We start from the raw sequence: 13,191 nt of genomic DNA, 5'->3' as shown, positions 1-13,191 counted from the left end.
ATTATCTAAGCTAATATTTCTGAATATTCATAATTTCTGCTTTGCAATGGCTTAGGGTTTGGCGCCATCGTGTGGTTTTCTTTTCTCCAACATAGGTGTGTCCGGTCCACGGCGTCATCCTTACTTGTGGGATATTCTCTTCCCCAACAGGAAATGGCAAAGAGCCCAGCAAAGCTGGTCACATGATCCCTCCTAGGCTCCGCCTACCCCAGTCATTCTCTTTGCCGTTGTACAGGCAACATCTCCACGGAGATGGCTTAGAGTTTTTTAGTGTTTAACTGTAGTTTTTATTATTCAATCAAGAGTTTGTTATTTTAAAATAGTGCTGGTATGTACTATTTACTCAGAAACAGAAAAGAGATGAAGATTTCTGTTTGTATGAGGAAAATGATTTTAGCACCGTAACTAAAATCCATGGCTGTTCCACACAGGACTGTTGAGAGCAATTAACTTCAGTTGGGGGAACAGTGTGCAGTCTCTTACTGCTTGAGGTATGACACATTCTAACAAGACGATGTAATGCTGGAAGCTGTCATTTTCCCTATGGGATCCGGTAAGCCATGTTTATTAAGATAGTAAATAAGGGCTTCACAAGGGCTTATTAAGACTGTAGACTTTTTCTGGGCTAAATCGATTCATTATTAACACATATTTAGCCTTGAGGAATCATTTATTCTGGGTATTTTGATATGATTATATCGGCAGGCACTGTTTTAGACACCTTATTCCTTAGGGGCTTTCCCTAATCATAGTCAGAGCCTCATTTTCGCGCCGGTATGGCGCACTTGTTTTTGAGGACAGCATGGCATGCAGCTGCATGTGTGTGGAGCTCTGATACATAGAAAAGTCTTTCTGAAGGCATCATTTGGTATCGTATTCCCCTTTGGGCTTGGTTGGGTCTCAGCAAAGCAGATTCCAGGGACTGTAAAGGGGTTAAATATAAAAACGGCTCCGGTTCCGTTATTTTAAGGGTTAAAGCTTCCAAATTTGGTGTGCAATACTTTTAAGGCTTTAAGACACTGTGGTGAAATTTTGGTGAATTTTGAACAATTCCTTCATACTTTTTCGCAATTGCAGTAATAAAGTGTGTTTAGTTTAAAATTTAAAGTGACAGTAACGGTTTTATTTTAAAACGTTTTTTGTGCTTTGTTATCAAGTTTATGCCTGTTTAACATGTCTGAACTACCAGATAGATTGTGTTCTGACTGTGGGGAAACCAAGGTTCCTTCTCATTTAACTATATGTATTTTATGTCATAAAAATTTTTTAGTAAAAATGATGCCCAAGATGATTCCTCAAGTGAGGGGAGTAAGCATGGTACTGCATCAGCCCCTCCTTCGTCTACACCAGTCTTGCCCATACAGGAGGCCCCTAGTACATCTAGTGTGCCAATACTCCTTACTATGCAACATTTAACGGCTGTAATGGATAATTCTATCAAAAACATTTTAGCCAATATGCCCACTTATCAGCGAAAGCGCGACTGCTCTGTTTTAGTAAATTCTGTAGAGCATGAGAACGCTGATGATATGGTTTCTGAAGGGCCCCTACACCAGTCTGAGGGGGCCAGGGAGGTTTTGTCTGAGGGAGAAATTTCAGATTCAGGAAACATTTCTCAACAAGCTGAACCTGATGTGATTACTTTTAAATTTAAGTTGGAACATCTCCGCGCTCTGCTTAAGGAGGTGTTATCCAATTTGGATGATTGTGATTATCTGGTCATTCCAGAACCACTATGTAAAATGGAAAAGTTCTTAGAGGCCCCGGGGCCCCCCGAAGCTTTTCCTATATCCAAGCGGGTGGCGTACATTGTTAGTAAAGAATGGGACAGGCCCGGTATACCTTTAGTACCTCCCCCCATATTTAAAAAATTGTTTTCCTATAGTCGACCCCAGAATGGACTGATGGCAGACAGTCCCCAAGGTCGAGGGGGCGGTTTCTACTCTACACAAGCGCGCCACTATACCCATAGAAGATAGTTGTGCTTTCCAAGATCCTATGGATAAAAAATGAGAAGGTCTGCTAAAAAAAGATGTTTGTTCAGCAAGGTTCCCTTCTACAACCAATTGCATGCATTGTCCCTGTCACTGCAGCCGCGTGTTTCTAGTTTGATGAGCTAGGAAAGGCGATTATTAGTAATTCTTCTTCTTATGAGGAGATTATGGACAGAATTCGTGCTCTTAAATTGGCTAATTCTTTCACCCTAGACGCCACCTTGCAATTCGCTAGGTTAGCGGCGAAAAAATTCTGGGTTTGCTATTGTGGCGCAGAGCGCTTTGGTTAAAATCTTGGGCAGCGGATGCGTCTTCCAAGAACAAATTGCTTGACATTCCTTTCAAGGGGAAAACACTCTTTGGCCCTGACTTGAAAGAGATTATCTCTGATATCACTGGGGGCAAGGGCCACGCCCTTCCTCAGGATAGGTCTTTTCAAGACCAAAAATAAACCTAAGTTTCGTCCCTTTCGCAGAAACGGATCAGCCCCAAGGGCTACGTCCTCTAAGCAGGAAGGTAATACTTCTCAAGCCAATCCAGCCTGGAGACCTATGCAAGGCTGGAACAAAGGAAAGCAGGCCAGGAAACCTGCCACTGCTACCAAGACAGCATGAAATGCGGGCCCCCGATCCGGGACCGGATCTGGTGGGGGGCAGACTCTCTCTCTTCGCTCAGGCTTGGGCAAAAGATGTTCTGGATCCTTGGGCGCTAGATATAGTCTCCCAAGGTTATTCTCTGGAGTTCAAGGGGCTTCCTCCAAGGGGGAGGTTCCACAGGTCTCAGTTGTCTTCAGACCACATAAGAAGACAGGCATTCTTACATTGGGTAGAAGACCTGCTAAAAATGGGAGTGATTCATCCTGTTCCATTAGGAGAACAAGGGATGGGGTTCTACTCCAATCTGTTCATAGTTCCCAAAAAAGAGGGAACGTTCAGACCAATCTTAGATCTCAAGATCTTGAACAAGTTTCTCAAGGTTCCATCGTTCAAGATGGAAACCATTCGAACACTTCTTCCTTCCATCCAGGAAGGTCAATTCATGACCAAGGTGGATTTCAAGGATGCGTATCTACATATTCCTATCCACAAGGAACATCATCGGTTCCTAAGGTTTGCATTCCTGGACAAGCATTTCCAGTTCGTGGCGTTTTCTTTCGGATTAGCCACTGCTCCTAGGATTTTCTCATAGGTACTAGGGTCCCTTCTGGCGGTGCTAAGACCAAGGGGCATTGCTGTAGTACCTTACTTGGACGACATTCTGATTCGAGCGTCGTCCCTTCCTCAAGTAAAGGCTCACACGGACATTGTCCTGGCCTTTCTCCGATCTCACGGATGGAAAGTGAACGTGGAAAAGAGTTCTCTATCTCCGTCAACGAGGGTTCCCTTCTTGGGAACTATAATAGACTCCTTAGAAATGAGGATTTTTCTGACAGAAGCCAGAAAAACAAAACTTCTAGACTCTTGTCGGATACTTCATTCCGTTCCTCTTCCTTCCATAGCGCAGTGCATGGAAGTGATAGGTTTGATGGTAGCGGCAATGGACATAGTTCCTTTTGTGCGCATTCATCTAAGACCATTACAACTGTTCATGCTCAGTCAGTGGAATGGGGACTATTCAGACTTGTCTCCGAAGATACAAGTAAATCAGAGGACCAGAGACTCATTCCGTTGGTGGCTGTCCCTGGACAACCTGTCACAAGGGATGACCTTCCGCAGACCAGAGTGGGTCATTGTCACGACCGACGCCAGTCTGATGGGCTGGGGCGCGGTCTGGGGATCGCTGAAAGCTCAGGGTCTTTGGTCTCGGGTAGAATCTCTTCTACCGATAAATATTCTGGAACTGAGAGCGATATTCAATGCTCTCAAAGCTTGGCCTCAGCTAGCGAGGGCCAAGTTCATACATCAACCATCAGGGGGGAACAAGGAGTTCCCTAGCGATGGAAGAAGTGACCAAAATCATTCTATGGGCGGAGTCTCACTCCTGCCACCTGTCTGCTATCCACATCCCAGGTGTGGAAAATTGGGAAGCGGATTTTCTGAGTCGTCAGACATTGCATCCGGGGGAGTGGGAACTCCATCCGGAAATCTTTGCCCAAGTCACTCAACCGTGGGGCATTCCAGACATGGATCTGATGGCCTCTCGTCAGAACTTCAGAGTTCCTTACTACGGGTACAGATCCAGGGATCCCAAGGCGGCTCTAGTGGATGCACTAGTAGCACCTTGGACCTTCAAACTAGTTTATGTGTTCCCGCCGTTTCCTCTCATCCCCAGGCTGGTAGCCAGGATCAATCAGGAGAGGGCGTCGGTGATTTTGATAGCTCCTGCGTGGCCACGCAGGACTTGGTATGCAGATCTGGTGAATATGTCATCGGCTCCACCATGGAAGCTACCTTTGAGACGTGACCTTCTTGTTCTAGGTCCGTTCGACCCACTCCAGCTGACTGCTTGGAGATTGAACGCTTGATCTTATCAAAGCGAGGGTTCTCAGATTCTGTTATTAATACTCTTGTTCAGGCCTGAAAGCCTGTAACCAGAAAAATTACCACATAATTTGGTATATCTGTTGGTGTGAATCTGCAGGATTCCCTTGGGACAAGGTTAAGATTCCTAAGAGTCTATCCTTCCTTCGAGAAGGATTGGAAAAAGGATTATCTGCAAGTTCCTTGATGGGACAGATTTCTGCCTTGTCTGTGTTACTTCACAAAAAGCTGGCAGCTGTGCCAGATGTTCTAGCCTTTGTTCAGGCTCTGGTTAGAATCAAGCCTGTTTACAAAATTTTGACTCCTCCTTGGAGTCTCAACCTAGTTCTTTCAGTTCTTCAGGGGGTTCCGTTTGAACCCTTACATTCCGTTGATATTAAGTTATTATCTTGGAAAGTTTTGTTTTTGGTTGCAATTTCTTCTGCTAGAAGAGTTTCAGAATTATCTGCTCTGCAGTGTTCTTCTCCTTATCTGGTGTTCCATGCAGATAAGGTGGTTTTGCGTACTAAACCTGGTTTTCTTCCAAAAGTTGTTTCTAACAAAAACATTAACCAGGAGATAGTTGTGCCTTCTTTGTGTCCTAATCCAGTTTCAAAGAAGGAACGTTTGTTGCACAACTTGGATGTAGTTCGTGCTCTCAAATTTTACTTAAGCAGCTACTAAGGATTTCAGACAAACTTCGTCTTTGTTTGTTGTTTATTCTGGTAAACGGAGAGGTCAAAAAAGCAACTTCTACCTCTCTCTCCTTCTGGATTAAAAGCATTATCCGATTGGCTTATGAGACTGCCGGACGGCAGCCTCCTGAAAGAATCACAGCTCACTCCACTAGGGCTGTGGCTTCCACATGGGCCTTCAAGAACGAGGCTTCTGTTGATCAGATATGTAAGGCAGCGACTTGGTCTTCACTGCACACTTTTTCTAAATTTTACAAATTTGATACTTTTGCTTCTTCTGAGGCTATTTTTTGGGAGAAAGGTTTTGCAAGCCGTGGTGCCTTCCATTTAGGTGACCTGATTTGCTCCCTCCCTTCATCCGTGTCCTAAAGCTTTGGTATTGGTTCCCACAAGTAAGGATGACGCCGTGGACCGGACACACCTATGTTGGAGAAAACAGAATTTATGTTTACCTGATAAATTACTTTCTCCAACGGTGTGTCCGGTCCACGGCCCGCCCTGGTTTTTTTAATCAGGTCTGATAATTTATTTTCTTTAACTACAGTCACCACGGTAACATATGGTTTCTCCTATGCAAATATTCCTCCTTAACGTCGGTCGAATGACTGGGGTAGGCGGAGCCTAGGAGGGATCATGTGACCAGCTTTGCTGGGCTCTTTGCCATTTCCTGTTGGGGAAGAGAATATCCCACAAGTAAGGATGACGCCGTGGACCGGACACACCGTTGGAGAAAGTAATTTATCAGGTAAACATAAATTCTGTTTTTGAGATTGTTGCATCTGCTCTAATTCTTATATTTTGTATCGGAGCATGTTATTTTATTTATTTTCATTTCTCAATCTTTTTAGATGACCATACGATGCTCAGTACCTGCCTTAGGTTGGAGGTTTTTATGCTTTTTCTCCATTTATCAGATATTTTTCTCTGATAGAGAGTAGCTATGTCCCATATAAGAATTCTACTTAGTCTGTAGAAGTGACCGGTCATCTCTAATTTTTTGGGGGGGCACTTTTTATATAATCTCTACTGGTTGGAGATGATTTCTCCATGTCTGTGACTTCTTGTGTTACTCTCTGTAACACACACACACACACACACACACATATATATATATATATATATATATATATATATATATATAATCAACTTAGTGATTTAAGACTAAAATGTTTGCTTCTGTCGCCTTATTCTTTGTAATAGGCACAATTTTATATTATCCTCATGGATTATAGACTAGTGTCGGTGCCATGACACTGATATTTTTATTTTCTTATTACCATTTAAAAAGGCCAGCTGTAGTAGCCTGATGGTTTGCTTAGCTGCCTAGCAAGCGGAAGGTTTGCAGTTTGAAACCAGCTGCAGCTACTTGCACCTTGAATGTGTGCTTGCAAGCTGTTAAACCACGTAAAGAGGGTGGTCTTCTTAAACTGGACTTGTTAGCGCAGTGAATAGCGCGTCAGTTTCACTGTCTGAAGGTTGTGAGTTCAGACCTCACACATGGCTCTTGCTCTTTCACAATACATTTTATCGTAGAGGACCTATCCTCTTTGGGAGTATTTGTTCCAGTTCCTATAGAGGAACAAGGACCTGAAGTGTCCTTCTAGAGGGCAACTATTCGTTCCATCCTTCCATTGGTACAGGAAGGTCAGTTCATGACGACTAAGACCTGAAGTACTTGTATCTACATGTTCCCATCTCTGGGATCATATCCAGTTTTGATGTTTTGGCTTTCTGGAAGGGGAGATGTGGCTTTGTGGTGTCTCCACCATTCCTGAATCAGAAGGTTGTAGGTTTGAACCCAGGTACAGCTTCCAGGTTCTGCTTCCTCATCTGAAGTGTGCTTCTGATGGCAGCAAGCTTTCCAAGGTGGAATTTTCAAGCATTTCCAGTTTGTTGCTTTTCCGCTTGGCTCCCAGGACTTTGTCAAAAGGGTCTCCAGAACCTTTGTGAGTGGTACAAATCCCTGGGAATTGCAGTGGCGTTTTGCCTAGATGACGTCATCTTTTAATCTAGCATAATCTCATACAGAGATGTTGTTTTTTTCTATGTCCCCAAGAGATGTAACGTGGATCTGGAATAGAGTTCCCTTGTTCCAGCTACAAGGGCGTGTTCATAGAGACAGTCAGAGATTCCCTGTCCAGGAAGATTTTCCTGACGGATGTCAGAATCCAATATTCTAGCTTTGTTCCTTTTTCTCCAGTCTATTTGTCCATCAGTGACTTAATGCATGGAGGTGATTGGTCTGATGTTTGCTTCCATGGACATCATTCCTTTTGCTCGGTTCCATCTGAAACCTCTACAACTATAGGGAATGGAGACCATTTAGATTTATTGCGGAGGGTAGATCTAGATCCCCTAACAAGAGTATCTCTCTCGTGGTATATTTCTCACAATCCTCTATCTCGGGGATCTCGTTTTCTGGAGACCTCCTGAGTGATTCTGTCTACGGAGCCAGCCTGTTAGGCTGGGGAGCAGTTTGGGGCTCTCTTAAAAGCTCAGGGCTTGTGGACTCGGGAGGAGTCATCTTACTATAAACATCTTGGAGTTGAAAGCAATCTTCATGCCTTGCAGCTTGACCTCAATTCTCTTTAGTTGGATTTCATTGCCTCGGTGGTTTACATCAACCACCTTGGAGGAACTCTGTGTTCCTTGGTCATGATGGAGGTGACTCACATCTCTACCTCCTTGGATGTTACCTCTGAGGAAGAACCTTCTAGATCAGTGTCCTTTCCTCCATGCAAACCTGGATTCTCTGAAGCTGATTGCTTGGAGATTGATCACCTAGTTCTGTCTAGACGTGGTTTTTCTGAAACAGTCTTTAATACTATGCTTCAGTCTCGCAAACCTGTTACTCGCAAGATTTTCCATAAGGTATGGTGTAAATATCTTATTAGTGCGAATCTATGGGTTTTTCTTGGAGCCGGGTACGGATTCCCAGTATTTTTTTTTTTTTTTTTTTTTTTTTTTTTTTTTAAACAAGCTTTATTGACAAAGAAAATTGAAATAACATACATTCAAGCCGTGCTTGATATTTGGTCATCAGTAATACAAAACAATACCTCTGGACATTAATAAATTTAGCTTAACACATCTTTCACCTACTTTCGGGTGTATCAAAGAGACGGAATGTCCAAGAGTAAAAGAATACAAGGAACAAGCCAGCTGTGAAGTCCAAAGCTTGTGGTTTTTCTTTTTCAAATAAACAAAAATCAGATAATAAAACAACGAAAGAAAAAGAAAAAAGAGAATGAAAAAGCAAAACAAAATGTAACATGTTACGTAACTTGTATGTTTATAATAATACATTATGAGATGAGAGTTGCGATGCAGAGTACTTTGTATATCATGGGTTATGGAGTATACAGTCATCAAGAAGCTTAAAGCCTATAAGTCCGGGTATCCGTCAGGGCCCAGAATCAGAGAGGGGATATGGAGATGTCAGTTATTCATCAAGTGGACCCAACAACCCCATGAATATAGGTCTCCCAATAGAGGGACATTGCACAGTAAAAGTCAAGTCTGTTAGTTTGGATGTAGTGGTACTTCTCAAGGGATAGTAGGAGTGTAACATTTTGCATCCAGCTTTTTGTGGTCGGGACGGCTCTCTGTTTCCATAGTCTAGGTACTAATTGTTTTGCGCTGCTAAGCATGATATATAATAATTTGGATTTATATTTACATTTGATTCGTGGGGGTTTGTTGAAAAGCAGAATCAGAGGGTCTAAAGGAATCTCGTGTACAAGGGCTTTTTGGATCTCAGTGTGAATGCTTTTCCAAAAGGGTTGGAGAACTGGACAGTCCCACCATATGTGGTATAAAGTGCCTACAAGTCCACAGCCTCTCCAGCACAGAGGGTCAGAGAGTCCATGAATTTTGGCCAGCCTACTGGGGTATAAGTACCACCTGCATAATAGTTTCATGTTTGTCTCGGTGATGTTCATTGAGGATGGTGCTTTCCCCATATGTTGAAAGATGGAGTCCCATGTCTCAGAGGGGACACTAAAGCCCAGTTCCGTTTCCCAAGTTCGGGTGTATGATGGAAGATTTCTAGAGTGTATAGATGATAAAATCTTATAAGTCAAGGAAAGGGTTCCCCTCGTTGGCTGTGTGGACCAGCAAAGTGTTTCAAAGGGGTTTAAACTCCTAACTATATTAGCCCTATCTTTATGGTGTGAGATAAAATGGGACAGTTGGAGGTATTCAAACCAATTGTTAAAGTATGGGATATTTCTCTCTGCCAACGTGGACCTGGGTAAGATACTACCCTCCTCTAGCAAGGAGAAGCAGGGTAGCCCTGCTGCTATACTATATGTCCCATTCGCCCATACCTGCAGGCAAGGGGGAAGGGCTTTATTATGGCAAAGGGGGGTTAATGGGGAAGGTACCGTAGACACCCCCTTTATGGATTTAGTAAGGCGATCCCATGTCAGAAAAGTGTCTATTATCAGGGAGGTGGGGGATTTCCACGGGGCTCTGTCTCGTTTGTGTAGCCAGCATTGTGTGCCTAAACTTTTTGAGCCAGTTAAGTCATGTTCGAGCCTCACCCATTCTTTGTCTTGCGCGTTTTTGCACCAATCTATAATTCTAGTGAGAAAGGCTGCTTGCTGATAGGACAGAAGGTTAGGAACTCCAAGTCCTCCTCTATTGCGGGGCCTATAAAGTGTGGCCTTTGCAATTCTAGGACGTTGGTGCGCCCACAGGAAGGCATTGACTAATTTTTGCGCTGAGCTGATGTAGTGCTGAGGGAGATAGATAGGGACTGTCTGGAACAAATAGAGGAAGCGCGGAAGAATGCTCATCTTGAAAGCATGTGCTCTACCGAGCCAAGATAAGCATTTATTCTGCCAGCCCTTCAGTTCTGCCTTGACAGACTCAAACAGAGCCTGATGATTCAATTGGAACAGGGAATCCTGTGCGTTCGAGAGTTGAATTCCTAAGTATTTGATGGAGGTATGCTCCTGTCGGAATAAGTATTGCTCTGAAATCTGGTTGGCCCTGTGGTCTGAAAGCCCTACACTTAAAAATTCAGACTTCAACATGTTAATTTTGAAATTAGATAGGGAACTATATCTCTCTATGACAGGAATTAGGGAGGAAAGTGATTCCAGGGGTGAGGTTAGAGTAAAAAGGACGTCATCTGCGTACATTGTAGTTTTGTACTGAGTGTCACCTATTTGAATCCCTTTTATTCCTGAATTTTTCCTAACATTAGCAGCTAGGACCTCCATAGCCAAAACGAACAGCAGGGGGGAAAGAGGACAGCCCTGTCTTGTACCGTTAAGGATGGGAAAGGGGTCTGATAAAGAATCATTTAGCTTAATCCGGGCTTTAGGAGTATGATATAAGGCAAAAATTTTCCCTATAAGTTTCTCTCCCATTCCAAAACGTGCTAATGTGAGTTTTAAGAATTGCCAATCTAATCTATCAAACGCCTTTTCGGCATCAATGGCTGGATTCCCAGTATTTTATCTTTTCTTCAGGATGGCCTGGAGAAAGGTTTGTCAGTCAGTACTCTGAAGGGTCAGATTCCTGCATTATCTATCCTTTCGCACAGACGTCTGGCAGACTTACCAGATGTCCAAGCTTTTGTACAGGCCCTGGTCAAAATCAGGCCTGTATTTAAACTTCTTTCTCCTCCTTGGAGCCTTAATCTAGATTTTAAAGTTTGGCAGGCTCTGTTTGAGCCGATGCATGTTATTATATTGTTATCTTTGAAGGTTTTGTTTCTCCTTGCTATTTCTTCCGCTCATAGATTTTTCTGTGCTTTCAGCTCTCCAGTGTGATTCCCCGTAGCATATCTTTTAGGCAGATACTTATTTGGGTTTTCTCCCTAAGGTGGTGTCAGATCAAAACATTAATTAGGAATTTGTTGTTCCTTCTTTTGGTCCTAATCCTCCTCATAAGGAATGTATTTTGCATAACTTGGATGTTGTGTGTGCTCTAAAGTTTTACTTTCAAGCTAGTAAAGATTTTAGGCAATTTTCTGTCCTGTTTTTCTCTGGAAAGCGTAAGGGTCAGAAGGCCACTTCTGTCTCTCTGGTTGAGAAGTTTGATTCGTTTGGCCTATGAGACTGCTGGACAGCAGCCTCCTTGAGAAAATTGCGGCTCTTTCCACTAGGGCTGTCTCCTCTTCTTGGGCTAAAATGAAGCTTCTGTGGAACAGATTTGCAAGGCGGCAACATGGTCCTCTTTGCTTACTTTTTCCAAATTCTACAAATTTGATATTTTTGCCTCAGCTGAGGCTTCTTTTGGGAGAAAGGTTCTTCAAGCGGTGGTGCCTTCTGTTTAGGTCCTCCTGCCTCTCGTCTCCCTCCCTGTTCATTCCGTGTCCTCTAGTTTGGGTATAAGTTCCCACTAGTAATTGGAATGACGTAGTGTACTCTCCATGTCCTAGGTAAGAAAACTAAATTTATGCTTACCTGATAAATTTCTTTCTTTTTAGACATGGAGAGTCCACGACCCAGCCCTCTTTTTTTAATTATAATTCGGCAGTGTTTTTGAGTAAACCTCAGGCACATTTTCACACTTGTTTTGTTTTTTTTCCTTTTTCCGTTTCCTTCGGCTGAATGACTGGGGGTTATGGGTAAGGCAGTTACACTTAACAGCTTTGCTGGGGTGCTCTTTGCCGCCTCCTGCTGGCCAGGAGTTAAATATCCCACTAGTAATTGGAATGACGTTGTGCACTCTCCATGTCCGTAAAGAAAGAAATTTATCAGGTATGCATAAATTTTAGCTTTTTTTCCCTAACAGTTGGCAGCAGTACCAGTTTGCACTTTTTAACCTGCTTTTTGTTTTCTACTTATTTTCTCCTTTCTCTTGGCCATGTATATTAACAGTCTCAGGCTGCAAGTCTCTGGTGCATGTGCTTTGAAATTAGCATTATAAAATGTATGTACACATCCCAGCATTACTATGATTAAGTCAATCCCTTTATCTACAATTATGAAAGTGACATTCTAAATTAGTACAAGTGGTTAAGATATTTGCATTTTTGTTCATACGAACTGTACAGTATGCGTGAATCCACAGCTGTGCTTTCTTCTTAGGAAACTTGCCAGACCCTGGCAAAGGCCAAGATTTTTTAAAAAAATTTACACAAGTTCTAGAAGAAGATGAGAAAATCAGAAATCAGCTGGAGAAACTTGTCAGCCCCATGTGTTCATGCCGGCAGGCAGAAGTTTGTGTGGTAAGTGGGAAAAAAAAATATTCCAACACCTTTTAGAACAATTGAAAGACAGGCTGTGCTTATAAATATATAAATTATATAATTATACAATGTCTTTTTTTATGTCTGCATCTTTACTGTTTGGTAGTTGATCCAATAAAAACAAACAAACTTGTGATCATGAATTATAATTTAGGATGATATTAAGCATTCATGTAAAACTTCATAAGTGGGTCTTTTTTTTTGTTTTTTTTAATAATATTTCTACTATATTATGGTAATCTTTAAGCACGTACAATTTATTTTTTAAACTATACCCTTTTAACAATTGCATAAAATGTACTTTTTGACAAGATCTTGTTCAGTTTCAATTATGTAGAGTAAATAAACAAAAATGGACTATTTAAATTAAAGGGACAGTAAACACATTGTCTTTATATATAAAATCTTATATTTCATGACAACTTTGTGATATACTGTCATTATTTATTTTGCCCCCTTTTCATATAATGTAGCGCTTAAAATGGTGGATTTTCTAATTCTCAAAACCTGAAATGTACCCATCTGACTTCTCAAGGCTAAACCTGCTACATATCTTTCCCTAATTAGGTTTAGCTGATAACTGAAAAACAGTGCACTTCATACTAAGATTATAAATATGGCTAGCCTTGTTGTCTGCATACTAAAGCACAGATTGGCTTCTTGAAGTATGGCAAATGGTGAGTGGAGTTTGGCTATTTAAAAAAAATTGCAGTTAAAAGAATATTTGTTTTAATAATGCTTAGTCTTGGCTCGTTTGGTTTTCTATAGCAGTGTTTCTCAACCGCGTTCCTCAAGTACCCCTAATAGGCCATATTTTCATTATAGCTGAACTAGAG

At 42.1% G+C, this 13,191-nt stretch overlaps 1 protein-coding gene across 1 annotated transcript in view; it reads left to right on the top strand.

The window, feature by feature from the left end:
- PDS5B (PDS5 cohesin associated factor B) overlaps positions 1–13,191 on the top strand; it is an 890,287-nt gene that overhangs the window by 529,150 nt on the left and 347,946 nt on the right. The window contains exon 16 of the mRNA XM_053708457.1: positions 12,195–12,334. Within this exon, the coding sequence (XP_053564432.1) occupies positions 12,195–12,334 (140 nt within the window). The remainder of the gene's footprint in view (positions 1–12,194; positions 12,335–13,191) is intronic.

This window comes from Bombina bombina, chromosome 3 (genome assembly GCF_027579735.1).
Source record: "Bombina bombina isolate aBomBom1 chromosome 3, aBomBom1.pri, whole genome shotgun sequence".
Lineage (NCBI taxonomy): Eukaryota > Metazoa > Chordata > Amphibia > Anura > Bombinatoridae > Bombina > Bombina bombina.
The sequence above is the reverse complement of the archived record's forward strand: the minus strand, read 5'-3'. Positions and strand labels throughout refer to the sequence as shown.